The 24,540-nt window shown below is 41.5% G+C and overlaps 1 protein-coding gene across 2 annotated transcripts in view; it reads right to left on the bottom strand.

The window, feature by feature from the left end:
* The window catches only part of kif19 (kinesin family member 19), a 36,993-nt gene that overhangs the window by 8,045 nt on the left and 4,408 nt on the right, over positions 1-24,540 (bottom strand). For both annotated transcript variants that reach the window (XM_037755659.1, XM_037755658.1), the window contains exons 3-7: positions 6,686-6,796; positions 5,753-5,840; positions 4,894-5,030; positions 496-621; positions 186-380 (exon numbers count right to left, since the gene is read on the bottom strand). In XM_037755659.1, coding sequence (XP_037611587.1) covers positions 186-380; positions 496-621; positions 4,894-5,030; positions 5,753-5,840; positions 6,686-6,796 — 657 coding nt within the window. The remainder of the gene's footprint in view (positions 1-185; positions 381-495; positions 622-4,893; positions 5,031-5,752; positions 5,841-6,685; positions 6,797-24,540) is intronic.

Here is a 24,540-nt window from a genome sequence, read left to right as displayed (position 1 = left end):
TTTGAGGATCTACATGTGTAATGTGTTTTAAAGGAAGCTGTGTATGTAACAGATACATTAGCCAAGTCTGTGAGCTTGAGTTTGGCAGAAAAGTGAATGCTCCCATCTCGATATGTGCACCTGTAAAACTACCAATATTATTTCAGCCACTTTAACACCTCCTGACTGAGCATTTATAAACGCACCTGCGCTGCTCGTTCGGAGCCGGCAAGGTCGATCATGAAGAGGCGTGCGAAGCGGACCTCCTGAAGGACGTCTCGACAGCGGCTCTGCTGCTTAACGGCCACCTGCAGCACAGCGTGGGAGCGAGACGACGTCTGGTTGGCGGCTGTCGGCTCCTGGGTGCGCTGCTTGTTGCCCTTCATCAGCAGTTCCATGATCTGAGAACACAAAGGCAGAGGTCTCACGTGTGCAGTTGTTGCTGGATGTAATCCGAATGTTTTGATTAAAATAAATGAGAAGTCTTGTCACGCACGGTTGGGTGGCTTGTCTCACCTCTTGTGCATTGATGGTAGACACCTCTGTGATGCCCGCAACCTGAATCACTCCTTTAGAGTCTTCTCTCAGGTCCAAGAAGCCTGAGGATGGGTTCAGCAGGTCACGGATCACCTCATTGTAGATCTAAATGAACAGAAATACAGTACAAAAGTTTATCTATCTGCTCGACATTTTCCTTTGAGTTCTAGACATGAATCGACTGGAGGCTGTTTATGTCCTCTGAAAAGGCTCCATTCAGGCTTTCAGGCCTCCTACACAGACCCAAACCTGGTACAAAAACATCAAGTGCTCTATTTTCAGCAGCTTGTCATTAAGAAACCACAGCTCGTTGGGTGGCAGGCTGTCATCAGCCCGTGTCAGTGCTCTTCTTTCACAAGAAGTAAATTCAGGTGACGTCTCTGAGCTGACATTGACGGTGCAGTGAAAGCCCCTAAACACACATAAAAGCTCGGTGCAGGAAGTGACATCCTGGAAAGTGACCACTGGACGACGAACCACTGGGAGGTTGGGAGCTGGGAGGACAGTTTTTATTTGTCAAGCAGACCCCAGCCACAAACTCTGAGAGAGAGGGTGCTTTTACTGACACTGACAGTTGGATATTTATTCCATTATTTTTTCCATCTGTACTCTTTCATTGCTGGTGAAGCTTGAACAAGATTTAGAGTCTACAGCCACACAAGCAGCTCTGTGATGCTGTACTTCGGCACAATGGTGATTTGAGCTAAAAGCAAATGTCAGTGTAACATGGACAAAGACTTTCGTGCTATTGTAGATTTGAGTGAGTGAGTGTTTCTATATTTCTACTATCATCATTACTGAAGATACATGTTCCAGAACAGTCCAGTGACCTCACTGTTTGTCCATTATCAGAATAAACCAACTCAACTGGGAATCCTAGCCTGTGGTGTCTTTATAACACAACACAAGATCACACCTGTTATATCAGTATGCTCAAAAAGACAATACTAACATGTTTAGCAGGCATAATGTCCATCATCTTAGTTTACATTTATAACTGGCACTAAACACAAAGTACAGCTGAGGCTGATGGGAATGTCATTAATCATTTGGTTATCATTTAAACATTGCCATTCATGACGCTAGCATAGAGTAGCTAAAAAGGTTTCTCCTTCCATTGAGGAAAAACATAAAATAAAAGGGGGAGGGAGCACTGTGTGCATGTGAGTGGTAAAGAACAACTGAATGTGCCGTTTTTATCCATATAGAGTACATTTATCTGTATTCACTGTATGTGTGTCTGTGCGTGTGTTTTAGAGATTGTACGCGTGAAAGAGAGAAGAAGAAAAGGAGCAGATGTGTTCACATCACTCAGTCGGGCTGTAAAATGGCGTTTAACCTCTTTGTGGCGAGGCAGCAGTGGCAACAGATTGCTCCCTGGAAACAGCAAACACACACGTCACACACACCGCCTTGTGTCAGGATTCAAAACCAGAGGAGTTCAATGCAGGTCAGAGAACATCCAGACTCCATGATTGGCATTTTAATAGTAACATTTACTTCCACCCACCCAGAGAGCGACTAAAGAGCCCAGCTTCAAAAACACTGTCAATCACTGGACATAATGATAGCGTTTGGAACCAAAAACACAAAATGTAATTTAAAATGTCTGATGCAAACCCTCCTCCCAATGAGCGAAATTTGTACCCAACAAGTGCTTATACTGTTCCATTTTCATTTTCAGTTAACGGCTAATGCTCTTTATCATTTCTCTTTTTATACAGGGTGATTTTCATCATCTGCCTCTTTCTTTCTCTCTCCACCCCTTCCTTTTCTTTCCCTACCAACACGTTTCTCTCACTCTCATTTCCTTTCCTGACACCGTGAATATTTTTTAACAAATCTGACTCACTCTTCTCTATATTCATGCTGCCATCTCTTTTCAGAATGAGTTTTGGGAGCAAAATTATGATGGACAAATTATTCACTTAAAATCATTAAATAGACCCCGAATGGGGCAATTTCCTCCAGGGTTCAAATTATACAATAATTCCTGTATTGCAAAACCAAGTACCTGCTACATGTGAGGTGAAAAGTGCAGATAGATAATTTGACAAGGACAAACTATGAATACCATACACTAATAAATCTCCGTACGACAATACTAACTTACTAAAGTCAAGAAAAGCCAAAAACAACCTTTTAAAATGGGAACACTAAGTCACACCGGTGAGGCTCAGTTACTGCTATCGGAGTCAAATTGTATCCAGCGCTATTAAGGGCTTTGTCATTAAACACACAGTCTGAGCCGCTCCTGCTTCTCAGTAATGAGGTTTGGAACCACAGCCAGCAGGCACACAGAGAAACAGCCATCATCAGCCTGCCGTCTTATCTGTGGTGCATTATGCAGTGACAAAGGCGGAGATAATCACTAAACCAACAGGACCACAGATCACTCTACACCTCAAAGTACTGCAGGCTCCTGTGCAACAAAAGCACCTCTACTTACAGACAACCTCTACTTACAGACAATGAGACATCCTCGGTCTTTAAACTAATTTTGAGTGATGGTTTGGTAGCATCACTTCTGCTGTCCCCCTTGTAATGTCTTCAATAAGTATCAATTCATGCCACTATGCTCAAAAAAACAACTCCATCTAAAGGCTCTGACACACCAAGCTGACCTGAAAGAAAAGTCTGAGTGATTCAAAGCTTTGCATCACCTCATGTTGCCTCAGGGCTGTATTATTCGAGTACGATCTCGGTCTCAAGTCTGGACTTGATAAATAAATAAATATGCCATTAAAAGTAGCAAACATAATATTGAAAATAAATGTAGTCATTAATTAATTGATAAACTGTGACATAAATTTAAATGTATATTTCTGTTTAAGTTGTTTTTTTATGTACCCTTCTATTAATTATTTTATTTATTCACTCCTCTGTTTAATTTCCACTTCTATTTATTCATATATTAATTATTATGATTTTTAAAATGTATTTATTTTTGCATTTATTTTTTATTTATTTTATATTTATTTCTAAATGTATGTATTTGTTTATGTGTTTAAGCATTTACTGTATTTATTTATGCATGATTTTCCCTTAGCATTTCACCCCTTATTTATTTCCCCAGTCAGAAGAGTAAATAAATAAGGGAATTAATACAGAAATATCAATTTGTGTCACATTTGATCAATTAATTAATGACTATATTTATTTTCAATATTATTTTTGCTATTTTTGATGACATATTTACTTATTTATTGAGTAAGTTATTTATTTATTAATTTAGTTTTTATTTTGGCAGGTTCCGTCCTCCATAGTCTTGGTCTAGTGCCTTGTTGGACTCAGAATGGTCTCGGTCTCAGGCTCAGCTACGCAAATGAGCAAGTTTTATGGGCCAGTAATCTACTTTTAACTGCGCTACATTTGCTATTTATACCTTCGTTACAACTACTCATAACTGCTCTGCATTAACAGAAATGAGCTGTTCCAAGCTGTGTGCTTGCGAGGTTACGCAGGTGAGCAGAGAATTAGCATTGGAAAGACACTATTGCCTATTATGGTCTTGAACAGGACTCGATTTGCTCTGGCCTTTGGACTTGACTTGGACTCGATTAAATTGGTCTTGACTACAGCCCTGCGTTGCCTCACTCCATCTTATATATAAGATAAACACAGTGTAAACACAGCCAATAGCTTATCAACAACACCGACGTACATTCTGCGTCGGCACGAGAGAAAACAATCAATAGTCCAAAGAATATGAAGGAGAGACAAAATGAGCTACCATTATATCTGCTCGGAATACAAATTTAGAAAGTGTTTGATGGTTTTACATGGCATTGGTGTTTTTAGCCTGTGATCCTTTGCCCGTAGAGGAAGAAAGAGGGAAAACACAAAGAAATAATTGTTTTAACAAGGCAACGCGAGGCAAAGCAAGTGTATTTGAACAGCACCTTTCAACAACAACTCAAAAGGCAATTCAAAGTGATTTAAATAAAACATAAAAAGGCATCAAGGCAAGTTATAAATGAGACACGGCATTTTCATCTGTGCCTGGGCTTCATCACAGGTCTGTGGATAAGGACGCCCCGCTCATTTCAGATGTGAAACGAATGCCAGGCAGAAGTAAAAGGACACCAGCAGTATCTGCCTGCAATTGGCATTAGCTAACAAGCTCAGATCTTATCAGTGTGAACAGATGACGGCGAAAGAAGAAGTTCTAATTGTGACGTTGACAGAAACGGAGATAGATTAAAGACAATTCAAATGTGAAGAAATCAGAAGAAATCTTTAAACTCTGAGTGAGAAATCATGTTGATGGCGACAACATGTCCAGCCCCACGTCAGGGTCATTAGGAGATGTGTCATCACTGTTGCTTTAACTAGAATAAATGTCTGGAGACAAGTTGTGGAAGATGAAATTCTGACCTCCAGATAGGACATGGAGACGCTGTACAGCATGTCGTCACTGGTCTCCTCAATGGCACGGAAGAGGTCGTTCAGCGTTCGTACGTAGATGCCTGGCTCCTTGTCTGTCCCCAACATGGTGTACGTCTTCCCACAACCTGAAAACACAAAAGAATGTTTTAATGTTTCAACTTTATAAGGTGATAATATGTTAATCTGTGAATGGGTGAACATAGTGTGTACAATCCGTCAATAAATAAATGTAACATGTACATATGTGCAGTCTATAAAGTGGTATAAAGGATGTATAGGGTAAAGTTAAGTGTAAATTGCGCCAGTGGTTAGAAGTCCAAGGTGGTTGTAGATAGTGTGTGTTTACTGTACTGTACTGTCTTTACTGTGTCAGTATGAATGAATGTTTAGGATGTGCTGCCTTAATTTGTCCTTGGCTGGCCTAATCACACTGTTGGACACGGTGCAAATAAACACATAAACAAACACGCTAAAACCTGTGTGTTTACTTCCCCCACGAGAGGAGACAAAGAGCTGTGAACCTGTGAGACAGATGGACAGACAGAAGGCAGAGGAAGTTGGCGAGACAGATCGCTGACTTCCTGGAGCTCAACTAGTCTGTCCCTACCCACTGGGAGGTAAACATGACGCATTCTCTGATCTGACCTGCACTAAAATTAAAACGATTAAAGATTTGAATAACATGTCTCACCCTTTTCCTGAGAGTGTGCTGGCTAGCCGACTCAGAGAGAGGCTGACCAGAGATTATGTACCAGAAAGCTAACACATGTAATTGGTGGATGATACACCTCCGTTCAGACAGCTCAGTTAACTTTGTGGGCACACACTCACTCACACACACACAAACCTGTGGGTCCGTAGGCAAACACGGTGGCATTGTAGCCTGATATGAGTCCCTCAATCAGCCCTTTGGTTGTCGCCCGGTACACCTCCTCCTGCACAGGAAGAAAAAAATAAACAAGTTACTCAAGTTCTAGGGACACAAATGCTGTGCCACATTTGTTTAGATTTTATTTAGTTTTTCTTAGGGCTGTCTGAGATAACCCCTTCGTTTTAACGTCACTAATTTCTTTAACGCATTAACACAGCTTGCAATTTTTAATTAACCTCTTAAAGAAACAATGGAGGCTGGAGCGTGCTCAGCTTTAAAGCAACGAGTTAAGATACTGATATCATATGAAACTAGAAAACCAAAGGAATCTTTTAGTACCACCATGTCATGCTAGCTTGTCACAAAGGAGCCTAAGTAATGCTCCAAACTTACGCTACATTTTGGCAAGGAAAAACTGGCATGGTCATTTTCAAAGGGGTCCCTTGATCTCTGACCTCAAGATATGTGGATGAAAATGGGTTCTATGGGTACCCACGAGTCTCCCCTTTACAGACATGCCCACTTTATGATAATCACATGCAGATTTGGGCAAGTCATAGTCAAGTCAGCACACTGACTGTTGTTGGCTGTTGGGCTTGAGTTTACCATGTTATGATATGAACATATACTTTTTATGCTAAATGCAGTACCTGTGAGGGTTTCTGGACAATATTAGTCATTGTTTTGTGTTGTTAATTGATTTCCAATAATAAATATATACATACATTTGCATAAAGCAGCATATTTGCCCACTCCCATGTTGATAAGAGTATTAAATACTTGACAAATGTCCCTTTAAGGTACATTTTGAACAGATAAAAATATGTGTGATTAATCACGATTCAATATTTTAATCGATAGACAGCTCTAGTTTTTTTGTTTTATTTGAACTTTTACTCTTTGACTGACCTGACTGGCCGAGTAGTCGAACGCCACATCAAACATGTAGGTTTTCTCCCTGGTGCGATTGGCACGCAGTATGTCGTCTGGGTCCTCCATGGGGTCCAACAGAACCACCACCTAATGATGAAGAGGAAGGCAAAGACAGGAGAGAGAGAGAGAGAGAGAGAGAGAGAGAGAGAGACGAGAGAGTGAAGAAGCAGAAGCACACAGTCAGTATGAGCGGGTGTTAAGTCTTCAAGCTCATATTGACGTCTGCGCAGCCAATTAACCTGATGATATGTCTCTTGTCAATCACAGCGGAGAGTTGAGCTAATGAGCAAATGTGCCTTCAAGTCAGTGAGCTGAGGTTCGACTCGAAGAAGTGGCGAAAGTAAATGAACTAAAGGACAGTTACTGAAATATAAAAATGACTGTACCAATTAAATTCGGCTGGCATAGGACGGCTCACTGATCAGAAAATGACTGGGAGCTCCGTCAGTCCATGCACCGATCTTATAACATCATTTATTAACTCAGAAAAATGAACTTGTTTAACCGGAAATGAATTATCCTTCGCCGCTCCAAAACAGTAGCCTTCACTGTGCTGTCACTCTGGATGTATCATGGCTTCCACTGGCAACTACTGTTTTAGAGCAGCGAAGAAGAGATTGCAGGTAGTTTGTCATGTGGCGATAGCAAACAACAACAGTGCGGTGCTAGTGGAAGAGTGTTCGAGTATCAGAATCGGTATCGGGAAGGAAAAAATGGTATTGGAACATCTCTACCCCCACAGCCCGATCAGATAAACCCAAACTATTAAAGTAAACTTCGGTGCACTCTATTTTTCAGTGACATTCAGTCAGTAACATTTAATTAATGATTGTAAGAAATGTAATTTCAAAACGACAGGCTGTCCTTGTGATAAAAAACAGCCCCCTTCATACCATGTATGTATGCAAATGAGGATACACTTAAGCCATCTGCTGTACTCTGAATCCTGATAATAGAATATAATGACTCAACCATCAGCACACACGTAAAAGACCTTCATACTGTAGCATCTGGAGGAGAGAGATCGACGGCAGGTTTGCGATTGCGTCTGTTTTGTTCATGTGACAGTCTGAGCAGTGCAGAGACTGAGATGTCTCATTGTTCCAATTGTGCTGTTTGACAAAGCCTCGTCCTAACCCACAATCATCAGTAAATCACAGCTCTTCTAAAGGGACAAATTGTGAAAGGCACGACGTCAGAAGAAAATATTATAATGCTGGTGACAAATCATTGAATCAGGGTGGTGGCTTGACAGGTTGTCCACAGCTAAAGGAAGAATATTCCCCTGGAACAGAGTTGTGGGTTTGAAGCACCTGCTATGCAACTGGCAGCAAAGTCAATAATAAAAATAAAGAAAACAAGGTAGAGAACCCTTGAGTTTTATTTCAGATGCGACAATGGGGCAGCTGGGAGTTTGCCAGCTTTTTCAGCTGACCAGCTTTGCCTGGAGAGCCCTCTGAGGCCTGTAACGCTGAATCACCGGGCTTGTTTGATGACCCCCTCAACCACTGAGCCGCTCACTTTGAAGCCTCTCAATTGAAATTCAAGAGGAGAGATACGGAGGGAGAGGAAAGATGGAGCGAGATGGAAGAGACCCTGCAGTTTACTCATTTACTGGGCTCAAAATAAGCCTTTTCATGTTGATTTTCTAAGGCATGCACAGGGAGAGCACGTGAGAAGAGTAGCATGTGCAGCAGTTGATGCTCTTCTTCTCAACTTCCTGCTTCTCCTCTAACTTTTCTCTCTGCAATGACGTACGAGTTGTGATCGCATTTCACAGGAAAGATATAGTGAACGAGCGAGTACTTCTCTTAGTATCAGAGGCACTTAAGCAACTTAAGTCTCGACCAATCTGATGACCTTCAGAGCCAATAGGAGTACAGTCAGAAGAATTAGTTTGTCAAAAACTGCAAAGAGACGGAGTGACGAGTCTTTTGAGTTGACGTGCAGCTCTACGACCATGTTAACATTCATCTAAAAATGTGTCCACATTAGGATAATGGTCGGCAGTAGGGTGTGCTATCATTGCCGTCCCTTACAGTGGACCATGTGAAGCTTTTGTCATTAATAGACGCAGAGTGTTTTGTGCCTCATTAGTCATTGTCCTCCCAAAATGGGACTTCACAGCAGTTTGTATTCAAGGTTCAAGGATCCAACATCATCGATGCAAAGTGAAAACATCGATGCGTATCGTCATCTTTAAGATACGCTTTTATCTTGAAATTTGGCACTTCTGTGTCACCATTTCCATCCAAGCACACCTCCTTCATAAACATTCAAACAGTGCGACATGTGGCACTTTATAGTGAACAACAGGAGGTTTTATTATTTGTATTATTAAAAGAATAAATTCCTTTTCATTTAAATGTCTGGAAGAGCCCAGTAATACAATTGTGAAATCATATTTTAGTATTTTTTTTTGTGAGTTGATTAAATGGGCATATGATATTGTCTCATATCGATCGCAGGCCCATGAATTGAAATCAAATCAAAATCGCATCGTGGCAGACTTTGTTATATCAGAAAATATCATATTATATGCCAAAGAATCAATATAATATCATATTGTGATGAAACTTGTGATTTACACCCCTACTGAAATGTGACAATGGGGTTTTCAAATGTGTGCCACTGTGTAGAGCACTTGTTATGTGATACAAAAAGGGGTGGATGCAAGGAGAAAATTTAGCCGGCTTAGTGTGAACATCGCCTGTTAATTTATGCATGGTGTGTGTGTGTAATTGTGTTCCTTAAGAAAGCTGATGCATGCAACAATGCTTTTACATAATTGCATGTATAGAAGGTATCAAATAGTGCGCTCATCCATGCACAGTTTTGTCCGTGTGCATGCACTTGGGAAAATCATTAAAGGCCAAGGGTGTTGATAACACCTCTAGTCCCATCTGCCGCCTGTGTTTCTTGAGTTACAGTAGCTTCCACGGCTCCACCCAACATCCACACACAGCAGCTGCTGCTGGGGCAGATTCTATACCACTAATACGTCTTCTGATAAGACCGTAAGATGCTGGCTCTAATGACAGTACACTGTGTGGCAACATAAGCCTGGATGTCTGGGCATGAGCCTCAGCGTTGTGATGCCAATAATGGACTGCAGGTAACCTCCTCGTGATTAGACTTTGCCAACATATGTGCCCTCAGTGGACTATCCTCTGAGTTCAATTAAGAGGCTTGTGATACACAAAGAGTCTGGGGTGAATGACGGGTCAGATGTGTCGTGTACAGAACAGGTTAAGGAGCATTTGGAAACATGGCAGTCTCATGGAAACCATTAAATCTCCCACACATCCTCTCTCTCTTTCTCACACAGTTGCGTGGAAACGTGCACTCATACACAGATGGCAACTAAGAAAGCAGCATTTCATGTCCTCTGCAACAAGCAAGTCTGTGCAAGCAGGGTGGCACAAGTGACCACAAGAGCTGAGGCCAGCACACTCCCACACAGTCGGCGTGCACGAGAGGAGGCGCCGTCTGTTAACACTGAAAACATTCAGGCAGTGGTGACTCTCTTCATCCAGAGTGCAACAGGTCTTTATTTGAGCTGCAATAATTAGTTGAGTCATTGATGTACAGAAGGTTTATCAGCAACTATTTTGATAACTGATTATCGTTTGAGCAGTTTTTTAAGCAAACAATGCAAAATTCACTGGTTCCAGCTTCTCAATGTTGACATTTTTTAGTTTTCTTACTCTTTTATGATAGTAAATTAAGTATCTTTGGGTTTTGAGTAGTACCTGTGATGGTTTCTGGACAATATTTGTTATTGTTTTGTGTTATTAATTGGTTTCCAATATACAAATATGCATAAAGCAAGCATATTTGTCCACTCCCATGTTGATAAGAGTATTAAATACTTGACAAATCTCCCTCTTACGGTGCATTTTGAACAGATAAAAAATGTGCGATTCATTTGTGATTAATCACGATTAACTATGGACAATCATGTCAATCAATTTAATCGATTGAAAGCCCTATATATAATATTTATATATGACTATTATTATATTATATAGGCCTCTTGCTCCAGTGCCCGTGCAAATGGGTCTCCATGCTGTGTATTGAGATGAGCCTCCTGAATTTGCACCCAAATTGCTGTCAAAATTTTCATTTATAATTGCCAACGCAGCCTCCATAATTCTCAGCCGGGAAAGAGGCAGAAAAAAGGTGCACACAAGACTAATATTATTTATCACATGACCTCTGCGTTTGGCAAAATGTGGTAGGTAATTTGTGGTGGAATTTTGAATTCACAAAATACGAACAAGGCAAATTCGCATGGGATTTAGATGACAGACGACCTCCGCAATTATTCCAAGTTACTAGAGGTCCCCAGGTAATACTCGTCCTGTGTGAATAGGACTTACGTCTTCATGAAGCCTATGATTTATGATGGATTGACCAACAATATCACACAGATCACAGCAGGATCTGATCGGCTGATCCAACTGTCAGTTAGTCGGAATCGGCAGAATCAGCCGTAGAAAAGCTGAGCGATTCTCCCCTCTTATTACCTGAACCATGAATCCAACTGTGAGTCGGTGGACAGCTGCACAGCAACCACTCTATAAACACAACCTGCACAATACAGACAAACACACAGGGCCTGATAAGATTAATAGAAATGTTCTGGTGTCGCTGTTAATGAACAAAGTGGTGGGCAAGCTGTAACTATGGCAATGGTCATTAATTACTTGGACACATGACACTAATATGAAGACTCACATTATATCAAGAGCACATTTTATCGGCTCTCTACTTGTTGTTTTGCCAACCTATCTGTTTCTCTAACCTCATATTAGGGTTGCACGATTTTGAGCAAATATCCAATTGTGATTATTTTTGGGTGATATTGCAATTGCGATATGATTTGCGATATTAGAAGGAATGATGAAAAATGATTGTGGTGTGATTCTTGAATGGATCTGTACCAAACAAAAGATGTTTTCTTAAGTCTGCAACTATGCCTTGTTTAATTGACACTGTTTGATTTCAAACTGTTTTTATTGATTATTATTGAATAAAGAATACCATCTATCAGGGAAGCAGTGACTGGTTCACCGGCTTAGCTTGTTATCGATGATCTTTAGTAGACAAAGAAATCTCTCAACTGTGGTCCAGTTGAGTGATGTTCAAGGTCAGATTTTCCGCTGGGGTCTAAACTGGGTCTTGTTGCTCTTTCTACTGGGACCAATCAGCCCTTTTTTTCGTTGACCGCTGACTAATTCATGGCCGGCAATAAAGGAGACGTCAGTTTTGACGAAAGCGGGCCAGAGGGACCCAAGAACCACATGAGGTGAAAAGGAAAGCAATTTCCTGGTCGACGGCTTCTGTAAGCGTGGTGTCATTTTTAGCAGTTTTAATCATGCTGCCCCCTTTCACAATGGACATCACAAGCTACAGTCACTTTTCATCTGGATGCGGGGCTTGACTCCATTTTAATATGACCCCGGGGGCTGACAATACAAATGGTCAGAGCGTGAATTTACACACTGTGGCTATGAAAAAAAGAGGCTCCTAAAATATTCATATCCTCACAAGGATCAGCCAAAGTCAAAACAACAGCTTGCTTATGCAGCGACATGAAACCAATTAGCGTGATGGAGCCCATCTATACGCCATAAAAAGCAGCGGGGTGCGATGGAGCACCCTCGCTCGGCGCCTTCCTTGGCTGATGGCTTTTCTAATCAACAGTGCCTGCTGTTGTTCTGGTCGTTAAAGCAGCAGGGTTGACTTGGTTGGCCATCTTGCTGATTATAGCACCGCTAGCTCCCACCGCGGATCCATAATTCAAAGCCTGGATGTGCTACGGTTTCACAGGCCAGCCTGCCCTGGTTGGCTCTCCCTGACTCGCTCCACTAGTGTGTGCCAAATGGCAAGCGCTGCCAAGAGACAACCAACAAAAGTCAGCAGTCGTGTAGACATCAACCGCTTTTATAGGCACTGGTTTCATTACACCTAAACGGTGGCTCGGATCACTAATAAAATGACAAAAGAGCAATTGGAAATCTCAATCATATAAAGGGCCTACAGTTCACTGGCTGTCACTCAGACTGTAATAACACATAAAGTTTGATTAGAAGCTAATTGAATGGTTCCCAGTGTTGTACCAGTAAAGTATTTACTCTCTATGATCATCACAAACAGGCTTCCATCTGCTCTCATTGCCAGCAGTAAGAGAAACTGACGAAATATCTTGTTAAACATTTTAAGTGTAATTAACAAGAAGATAAATAGTCACTTAAGCAGATAAATACAGCTGCTACAAATAAAGCCTGATAAATTTATGAAAAGGAAAGCCAAAGAGAGGCAGATGGAGAAGGAAATGTTCTATTTTTAACAAAACCAGGGTCTGAATCAGAGCGATACCACCTGTACACACTGCTGTCACGTTTTATTGTTTACATTTGTGTCTTGTCTTTATGGCTTTGGCTTCAAAGGTCAAGAGGTTACAACCTTTTTTTATCGAGCCCACAGGGTTGACCACGCATGTATTGGAGAGATTAGCTTTTAACTGTGGGTCATGTGTGTCATATCTAAAGTGCATGTCCATCTCTTCATCTTGCTTTTCCCCAGAGACACCACTCTATTTAACCCTCATCTCCATGTGACATTGTTGTTCCCATGAAAGCATGTTTCCAATTCCAATTTTGTGAATTTGTGTTAAACTAAGGGGATCATCATCAAGGCACCACCAAGGCTGTATTATTTTAATTCTAGAAAATATTGCATTGGCTGTAGATCTGCATAAAAATAGGCAAGGGATGTATTGGCGCGAAAATAGCAACATTTTTGGCTGGACTGCAGCTCACAAAACTTAGACCAAGCTATGAAACTAGGCAATCTAGTTCTAAAATGAAACGAGATTCAGCAGTGGCATCGCATATTTCTCGCTTAAAATGTTTTCAGAAGTAGATTTTGGTGAATTGTTTTGATGGAATAACGTAACGATTATGAGCAGGCCGCCATGCTGATTCCTGTTTGAAACGGCAAGCAGAAAACCAGAGACCAATCCAACCAAAGGTGCATTCAACGAGAGGCTGTGTGTCACCACTTAAACGGCCAGTCGAGTGGAAAAGCGAGTCCCCTAGTGTCCTCGCTGGACCTGGTGGACATGTACCGCCGGATTTAACATTATAGACGTGACCACTGACTATTACTGTAACAATTTAGCCACAAATTCACAGACTGGTCATACACGGTCCAGATATATACTCAGTTTTGACCGAGCCTTGTTTAAAAAATGCCTAAATCCTCTAGTTGGATTCACACTAAAAATGATCACTTGATCGTCAGGCAACTGGCTACACTGTGTGTGTGTGTGGACAGCTGGGCTCTCTCTGTCTGCATGCATTTCCCCACATCCCCATCCCTCATCGTTGGGTTGCACAATGACATAACCGCAGAGTCGTTTAGCAACGACATCTGTGTGCTGCGTCAAGAACACATCAAAGAATAAAAGGATCAAGATCACAAAAAGAAAGCAATCAGGTCCAAGCGGTGACCTTTACGGGGCAACCTTTCAAGCTGCTCTTTCAGAAACGCAACCGAAGCTTTGGAAAGTCCAGCGGGCACAATTGCGGCTGGTTATCTGATAGAAAACCTCAGAGCTGCCCTCTCTGCACCCCAACAATGCTACTGTATATCCCGTTTCAGGGGCTCTCTGTGATCGGAGGTGTGTGTGTTGGATCACGGCGTACCTGATACAGGGTGCTTGATAGCAAGGTCTGCTCTTCATTTGTGGTTACATAAGACGTCTGGCTGTGGCAAACGAATGCCAGATCAGCACAGTCAGACGGGGGGGGCGCTGTAATTCAGACTCAGACGCTCCTATGTGCACCTGCAGACATACACACTTGCAATAGGATTCCCAGCCACTTACGCAACGCAACAAGAGATCTTGAAAGATCAAGAACTGGGAGACAGAAATCACATTTCTTTCCTTCTTTCTGCCACCTGTCCTTAAGGCCAGAGGTCGGCCATAACACACAAACTAGGACAATTGCCATTTATCAAGACAACAACACACGATGCAAACACAGAATCAAGTTACAGCTCTGTGGTCTTTGTAGGTCAACATCTAGCCACAAGCTGACCATCTGAGTGCCAGAGGAACAACTTAAGAGCTGTCCAGCTTCACTTTTGGCATAAAAGAACGAGGTAAAAGAGGAAATCTCAGGATTCAAATCAGGTCATTTGGAAGCATAAAGAGAAGGCTGCCTTTACTCTGGCTCATATGTGGCCTTGTTCAAAGTATTTCCTCATGCCTGCTACACAATGAAGTAACATTCCTCTCTTAAAAATGAAAAATATCATAAGATATTGTGAATTTAGGATTCTGATGACTCTCCTTCTAGTCATTCTAGCCACACATCCGTGTTCCTAACAGGTCATTATGAAGTGAAAACAATAATGACTGATAAACATCCTGTAATGCTGGAATTACAGTCTGCCAACAAGCATGAAGGCTCAACAGTTGCAGCTGCTGCTGAAACATCGGAAACAGGATACATTTCTGCCCTCATATGAAGCATGTGAGGTTCCAGTTTTGATATGGAAGTACGTATCCTTCACTTTCAGGTGGTTTAAGTCGGGAGAACACTGTTGCTAGGCGACTGACATCAAAAAAGGTGAATGATAATTTTTGCATTTCAACAGAACAGCAGACTTATCTTCTCCGATACTGAAAATAAAGAAATAAATAAATGACCTCCATGGGCTTAAAAAAACCCAGTTGTATTACTTTTGTAAATTCTTTTTCTATTGTAATGATAATACATCAACATTATATAGAGTTATGATTTATTGTAACATAATTATTTAGCTCTCTCTATAGCTAGTTTTTCTGCCTTTAATCTATTATACCGTATAAAAGAAACCTGTTTTGAACCTCTGGTAAGTAATGCCATGTGCAGGGTCCTTCAGAAGGTGGTAGCAGCAAGCTGTGCAAGGATACCTTTAGTGTCAAGTTAACTTCACGCCCATGTTCACACATAATGACATCAGTAATAGCAGATTGGTGCTAAACAGCATGCTATTTTCAGCCATTTTAGTCCATTTTGCTTCCATCAGACATGACAGAGTGGGAGATGTCATCTGTGTGAAACACAAAAGCAGCCATTAGTGTTTCCAAGAAGTTTCAAGTCTTCTGCGGCCAGAGCACAAAATGAACTTTCCACGGGGTTTTAGAAATACACTGCACTCTGTTTTTTGAAGATGAAAGATCTCTCACGTACTGGAATAAAAACAAACAGAATGGAAAAATGGCCACGAATCCTAGCAGCCCCATGAGACAGCTCATTACACAGACAACAGAATTCTTGGGTGGATGAAAAATAGATAAACAAAGAGGGTTTTGAGGAGGCAGAGTGCCAAAATGAAGTATCCTTTAAAGATACCAGTGTGCATATCTAGTGTTGAGTGTGCTGATATCATTTAGTGTGCAGAACAAAGCAGAACAAACAGTATTAAATGATTGGGAAAATATTTTGCTTTCTCTCTGTTAAGTTTATTTGTCAATATTACACTGCTTTGTTGAATACTCGATTCTGATTGGTCAACCACAGCGTTCTACGGTCTGTTATTTCTTTATAGCAGACCGCTGCTATGTATAACAGACCGTTGCTATGGGCGGAGTTCTGATGTCGGACTCTGGCGGACCGTTTTTGTGTCAAATTATTGATTTCTTAAGTGAGTAAGCGGGATATTGTACAGCTAGCGGGTCACTGTTGTGGAATAAGGGGTCCACGGCATCGTCTTGTCGGGGATTATTTCACAACAATGACCGGCTCCCTTACGTAGTGTTAAAATGTCACAGTTTGATTGACATTCTTTGGCGCATTTGTTTAACTTCCTGTTATTACAAAACAATTATGTCCATTGATCTCTTGTAACCGCAAGCCAGTATAAAAACCATTAAATGTAATGTTCACTTTGCACTCAAGTTCTTAAAATGAGAAAATACTCTGTACTTTTCATTTGTAAAGTATTTAATTCACACAGGGGTATACAAAAATAGGTTTTACCGTGTGGTTATTTCATATAGACTATATATTTATGTATTGAATTACCAGAAAACATGCTATATTGTGATATAAATGATATCGTTATCGAGATATGAAATGACCTATATCGTGATAGAAGATTTTGCCCATATCACCCAGCCCTACTGTATATTTTGTTTAAGTCTCTGTGTGTTCTCTGTTTCGTCTGGCTACAAGATAATTGGGCACAAGTTCCTTCAGCCCACCTCATGTGGCACTTTTATCATATAATATTTCTGGATGCAGCCCTCAAAACTAACAAAATAAGGTTGTTGTTTTTAAAATGACTCAGCTGTTTCTGATCTGCCACCGCTGTGGATAAGGTAGGGTTGGGTCACGCTACTTCCTGCTTAAACATTTCCGTCGCTTTCGTTTTCTGGAAAGGAGGTTTCGTGGATGAGCCTCTCCAGACAAACAACATGTTGTTATGACGGGGGTATTACACGTAACACAACCTTAGAGACTTACTCCCACTGGTTCCTTAAAGCCCAAGACATATGGGAGATCTTTGTAAACACCCTTCAATCACTAGCTGCAAATCTGTCTGTCCTCAGTGCCACCTCTTTTCTCTGTCCTGATCTGCCACCGTTTTCTCTTCCCGCTCACCACGCATGTTATGTTTTTTTTTTTTAGCGCTTATTCAGTTCAATTGGTCTATTTCTTAAAGGGGCACTGCATTTCACCTCTACTACTGGGTCCATACAATCTAAATTTACAGTCAACAGTTACATAAAAAAAGCCAACTACTAACTAACAGCAGGGAAAGAATACGACCAAACTGATAGCCGGTCACACTGCTATCTTATAATCTTCACGTGTGGCGTCAGCCTATAGTTTACGTTAGCATCTGTGTGTTTGTGCCACTAACCGGGGGCTGTACGGTACTCTTTGATAGTTATTGGCTTGGGTCCGAGGTAGCAGAGACGGGGGAACAACTTCTCAGATCCGGCCGGTGTAAACCCCGGCGCCGGGTGCATGTTGGTTGTTGCGAGAATCAACTTACAACCTATTATGACCTATCAGACGGCACATTGATGGCCCCGCGGCTGGCCTGTACTTCCTGCTTGTGTAAGAGGTATTAGGTGATCATGGAGAAAGCGAGGGAACATTGTACTCATGATTCTGTTACACAGAACAGAGCAGCGCCAAATGATGTGCTCTCAATTTTTCCCTGAAATGGAAAAGATGTTATGCTTGCGTAATGTGTAACATAATTAGTTGATGAGGTTACAGTGAAAGCCCTTTGGGTAGTTCCTTCCTTTTCATCAACACCCTGTGGACCACAATATGACTCATAAGACGCCCAAGGACACAGCATGGTGTGAACAATTCACATTACACATACATTATGTAGTTGATTATGAAACAGCTGGATTGCATAATACAGTTTTTTAATCAAATTGCATAATGAAGTCATTGTGATTCCTAGGTGTCTCCGGGTCCTTCAGGCTAAAGCCTAGCGGTGCTCCCAGAGGGGTTAGTCGGGAGTAATAAGTGTGTTTACTTGAGTACTAAAAGCTGTTCAGGAGAACTCACAGCAGGGCCACTCCAGCGTCTAGTCTCCTTCAGAGGACGCTTGTGGCGAGCCGCCACGCCCTGCCCTCTCAACGAGATTAGGAGTAGAAGAGCAGGCAGGGCACTGAGAGGGATCACATTCAACCCACACAAACATGCACAGACCCACACACAATAGCCCTCGTTGTAAAAGAGACTCGAGGGAGGGGCAGGGATCAGAGGAATCAGAGAGAGTGTTGCTCGGAAGCAGAAGTGGAGTCAAGAGAAAATGAGGAAAGCGAAGATTATCCACTTCCAGACAGTCTATTTGTGTTGACGTATTAACCTATGGCTTTGCGGGGAAGTAGGACTACCTTCCGTGTGTGTCCCAGAATAAACTCTTCTGTGCTTCTTGTTCATTTCTGCATCTCTCCGCTGTGCCACTTCTATTGCCATTTTAGGTCCAGGTCTCGTTCCTGGCTCTGTCTCTGTGTGTGGAGGTTAAATCTTCACAGCTAAGAGGGACATGGCTATTTGTAGTTCCTTTCCCTCTCTTGTTCAACCCTGAAGCTATTCAAACAGTCTGCCTCGTAAAAAAGCCTCTGCATGGACAAAGTGTGCCCTTTTTCACGTTTTCACCCAGATTTCTAACTAGGCTATTATCGTGATGAACTGTGTCGGAGAGAACATTTTCATCAGCCAAGAGCCGGGGGAATGGGGGACATTAAGGCAACAAGGGAACTGAGTCATTTTTATGCAGATTCTGATGCACTCTCCTTCACTCTCAGTCCAGCAGTAAGCTTTCTCCAAATAAAATCAAATTTGATGTGTTTGCACAAGAAAACAAGGTGGATTTTTCATTCAATGTCAGGATGGTTAGTGGAACTTTTCACAGTTTTTGCACAGCATTTTCTATTACCTCTTAGTGCACTGCTGCCTTGGCAGGCTCTATTCAGTAAAAATGAACATGAAGTATTGTAATTGGACGAAGGTATATTACAACGTTATCAAGATGTGTTCAAATGTAATTTTGTAAAATTTTGTTTTTGGTGAGAAACTTGAATAAATACAGTTGTTTAAAGATAGATTTCAAAAGTAGCAGATAACATTTCTGAGTGGCAGAAATACTTGGGAAAAGTGAATTTCAGACCCTGTGCCATGGTAAAAGAAATGTCCTGCCATGTCTTCGCACTGCGTTTCCTATGCAACATACTGATGTTTGCTTTGTGTTTGACAGCAGCAAATTAGATTTTGTTTGGAGTACAACGCCTTCCTCATTCACAGTAGCTAGTTTTCCAGGGGGAGCTGTTTTTGCTGAATCAGGCTAACTACAGTGCAGCCTCTAGGGTGAAGGCAATTTGAATCTCCTTTCACTGACAGACCTGTGTAGAGGCTGCTGGAAACTCTACACTGAGCACTTGAGGTGAGGTGCTTTGTACTCCACAAAGGCAGAAAATGTGCCAATTCATGGCGTGCTGTAATCAAGTAGACTTGTACTTGGAGCAGGCTGAATGCTGCTTATTGTTTTAAGGGACTTGATCTTTACAAAAGGAACCGAGAGGCAAAATGGTGCATTTTTGTTTGCCTGCTGGCTGACATTTTCTCTCTCAGGGATCAGAATGAACCACCTGTCTCAGAGGATGTTTTTCAGATAAACACATGAATGAATACATGGTAGGAAAGTCTTTTTTAAAGAGTAACTTTGGTATTTTTCAACCTGGACTATGTTTTTGTGTCTAACTGACTAATAGGGACTAACATTTCTGAAATTGGTCCAGTATTGAGGGAGAGCGACGTGGACGGCAGCTGCTCACAGGCTGTAATATGGTTCTATTGGGGCAAGCTGGCACCGTGATTTACGTCCACTAAAAGTGCTTGTTTTTGCCATGACAGGCTCTGATTGTTATTATAAGTGTCTGACAACATCATGGAAAAACTCTCACAAAAGGAGAAGTCTCGTTCTGAAATCTGGCAAGGTGATGTGTTGCTGGAAAACAACGGTGGAAAAGTGGAATACATCCATGGTGGAAACTTGAGTGTTTGTTGTGTTGAAGTATAGAAAGTGTAGCTTAGTGTTATCTAAAAGATTTTCAATTTCATAGCTGAATATTTAGATGATTTCCACAATGTGGTTGAGGTCTTTGAATACCGCCCGTATTTATTTGAGCCGGAGTATACAGATATTCAGATTTCATAACAAGACTTCTCCTTGATCTGGTTTTGGACACAATAACAAAACAGATTGGATCAAGAGAAAAGTAAGAAAAACGTTTTATATCTCTGTAGGGTCCGTTCCTTTTTACATTTCGCGACTGTCGGTTACAACGTTATTCCTCAATCCTGGACCAATTTCAAATATTGTTGTAACCATTAGTCAATTTGACACAAAAACATGGGAAAATAGGGTCCAGGTGGAAAAATACCAAAGTCACCCTTTAAGTCCTCCATTATCTGCACACAGAATTGTCACTCGCACACATGAAATGTCAACATCAATACCTTGTTTGATAAATCTATTGCTACTACACTTACATTCAACCCCAAATTACATTAAGAAGCCTGCCAACAATCGAGCCGAATAAATGTTGCTTCAAAGAGCATATTAATTACAGCTAATTAATCTCAAAACAACCAAAACAGAGCCTTCTTCCCCTGTTGTTTCTCCTTATGTAGGACTGTACTACCGAGGAACAAACAATGGCCCTGACCTTGTCTATGTGTCACCATGGAGACAAGGCCTCACCATAAAGCATTCCCCACTGTGTGCTGCTGACAGGCAAGCCCTGCCGAAGACATGCTCAACAAGTTCGAGTGCTAAGTAAGACACATCCTGCGGGGTGTAAACACTCATTCCTACAAGCAAGACGTTTAGCTCTACAAACTGTATAAATACATCTACAAACAGATTTGGAATAAGGGAGCTGTGTAAATGTACTAAAGCTAAAAAGATGCTTTAAGGAATTAAGTGTATTCTGTAGTGTGTATAGCTAATTTTATTAAATCAGTTATCTTATCCAACGTACGCTCTAGATCCCTATCAAGAGTATGTATACCACAGCCACAACAGTCTTTTGTAGAGTGAAATCAGTAGTGATATAAAATGGTCCCCTCGCGTGTCTCTTTCATGAGGTTGAGCGACCATCTTTATCCCTCGGGGGATAAACATAGTGTTCCCGTTAGCCTCTTAAGGAGGGATGACATCACCTCTCTTTGTCTTTTACTCCATCGTGGGATGGAAAACACTGTCCGACCAGGGTTACTCTCAGTTTGGTCTCAGGTCAGCTGAGAACGTAAATACAATCAACTTTTGAAATTAAGTTAACTCAGTTTCCAAGATAAAATTCCACTAAAATCCTCTACCTGTATCTTGTATACTGTTTGAGATAAAAGACACTTTCCTACAGTATGCCGGTAACACTATATATTATAATGTTATGACCTTGACTGAATAAAAATAGCTCAACCTGAGTCGTTTAATATCTCATTCATAGATCCACCTCGCTACACCTCTGACCCGTGTACTACTCACTCAAGGACAAGAAAAGCCCATTGAGCGTAACAGGTGGTCTATGAGAGGCAGTGGCTGGATCCCCCGAGGCGGTCGGTGAGGGACGAGTAAAGCCAGAGAGAGAGAGAGAGAGAGAGAGAGAGAGCAGGTGGCAGAAAGCTTAACCTGAGCTAAAACCCATCTAATGAGCTCATCTCTGCAGGCTTAGTCAGCTTCAAGTTGTCTGTTTTCTGCGAAGAGAGCCAGATCTGGGTACTCTCTCCCAGTCGGCCCAGTCGGCCACCAGCCCCCTGCTAATCCGTCTGAGCACTACATGTAAGCCATACGGCTATCGCTTGTCTGCCTGTCTCACAAACAAAGTAATCAGTACATAGTGGGATTGAAGTTATTTGTATGTACAGTACATATCTGCATATATTTGTGTGTGACGGCTAAGGCAGGAGTGGTAAACAGATTCAGTCATCCTGTAGTCTATAATCTCACAACATGCCTGTGTTGTTGTGACCTATCCCCTCGATTCATGTCACGGCAGCCCAGGTAAACCCTTCTCAAGACACAGGTAAACAGCAGCTTCCCACAACCGCACCGTCTCAATAACAAGTGTGTATATTGTAAGCTCCGCTAATCCTTCGTGTTAAACGTGCCTGATTGGACCTGATATAACCCCACAGAGACCACACAGCAAATATGTCAGTTTGTAATTCTCTCCACAGACATAATACAGTACGAACTATGCTATTCAGGTATAAAATCAACACACTGTAAAACACTTTTTTTCTAGCTGAGGTGGAGACAATAACAAAGCCTCGTTATGGTGGCTGTGTCAGCACCACATCTACTTGCTTACCACTCTAATCCCCTGTGTCCAAGCCTGTTTTAATGATGTCATGGCAGACAGAAGTGCTGATGTTGTCCTTAAGACTTGGTGTAATTGAATTACTTCTGAGAGGACAGACAAACAAGCCTCGGCGCCGTGGATTATCAGTTTATAGAAGAGTTCTCTAGTAAAATCCTTCAACAGCAAGAACAGCCCGGACTAATCACACACTTGCATGAATATAATGTTTCCCTCCAGCACTGGCAAAGCTGTTGCTATGCTGTTACTTTCCTGAATTCGTCTGCCCACCACCAATATGCCCACTACACCGCCTCAATCAGCCTACACTGAGCGAGGAGACATCTCAGCAGGTTCCCAGTAACGGTGCTCATTATCATTTGCACTCCCTTCATCATCATCACACACTCACACCGTTGGTGCTGCTAAATGGTCTCCAAGAGGGACCGGTTCAAAAGCGAGGGCTGCTGGTAAACAGGGTCCTTGTGGAGTGATATGGTACGTCCTTCTCATATGGTCACATGGTAACAACCTCATTACATACTGCGCGCACAGTGGTCATGCTCCAAGGACGGGATCCTCTGAGTGGGAAAACGCCTCTGTTGTGTGACAATAATCCAAGTCCCATTAGTTTCGTTTTTGCATTGCTAGAATAAATAAATCCCAAATATCTGGTTTAAGTTATATGATATGTGTAAGACTAGCCCTCTGCTGTTGTGCATGACTGTCGTCATCACAGCCAATCTATATTCTGTTCATTCAGAAACATTCCTGTCATGGTTTACTCTAATGGAAAACACAATTAGCATAATGGCTCCATTCAAAGCAGTTTACTTGCCAAATAAATTAGATAGACATCTCATATTGAGTAGAAACAAAACAAGACTGTTGGGAATAGAGTGAACAGAGTGAGGCATCATTTTGTTAGTATAGTATTATTGTTTCATTATCTATTAATCTACTGATTATTTTCTTGATTAATCAATTGTTTGTTCTATAGAATGTCAGCAAATAGCAGAAAATAACCATCAGAATTTTTTCCTAAAACATTATTTAATGAATTAATTGATCATCAAAATAGATGCTGATCCATTTTCTGGTAATCAATTAATCGTTTCAGCTCTAATAGAATTAGGGATAAAGTTAACTGATAGTCATCCAATCATCTTATATCGTGTAACATATGGGTGGAATTATAGCGAGCAATGTTGTGGAGGCTGCAGTTAGCAGTAGCGCCAGAAGATAGCAACAGCAATGTCTTACATTGAATAATAAATGAGCGAAGGCTGGTGTGTTTAAGCTAGCAAAGCACTGAGGGGCAATGGCCAGTGAATGAATATAGCAACAGCAGTCACTGTCACCCAATTGCAACGAGGCATTTGTTTCAGTAGAACTTTCTGTTCCATAAATATGTCTTTGCTGTAGTTGGTGCACAGGGTGGCATTAATGACTTAAAAGCAAACCAATTTCAAGACAGATCTTACAAGATTTTCCTCCCAAAGCACTGAAATATTGTTCTCAGAACTAAATTTGCTGCTGAGAAATAAAGAAATAGAGAAAAACAAATCCTACAGCTTGATAGTATGAGTAAAATGGCTGTTGTGCTTAAAGGGGAATGCTGTTTACAGGTCTTAGTGGGTACTTTTGTGGCTCCAGAGGGAGCTGTGTGGAGTCTAATAAATTGCTTCAAGTGTCCGTTTGGGCAGAAAACTACAAGTTTGAAAATGAAAATAAATCTGGGGGTGTGGCATTAGAAAGAAGTGAGTTTACCATACCTCTGTAGCCGCTCCTAATCTCTACTTGAGAGGCTATCTGTGCGTTCCAATAACCAAACTACCATACTATTTAGTAGGCCAGAAAAAAGATTAAGTATGTCAAATGCAGAATGCCAAAAATACCAGAATATCCTACATCCGGCCGCAATTTTCTTTTCAGG

This window comes from Sebastes umbrosus, chromosome 20, assembly GCF_015220745.1.
Source record: "Sebastes umbrosus isolate fSebUmb1 chromosome 20, fSebUmb1.pri, whole genome shotgun sequence".
In the NCBI taxonomy this organism is placed as follows: domain Eukaryota; kingdom Metazoa; phylum Chordata; class Actinopteri; order Perciformes; family Sebastidae; genus Sebastes; species Sebastes umbrosus.
The sequence above is the reverse complement of the archived record's forward strand: the minus strand, read 5'-3'. Positions and strand labels throughout refer to the sequence as shown.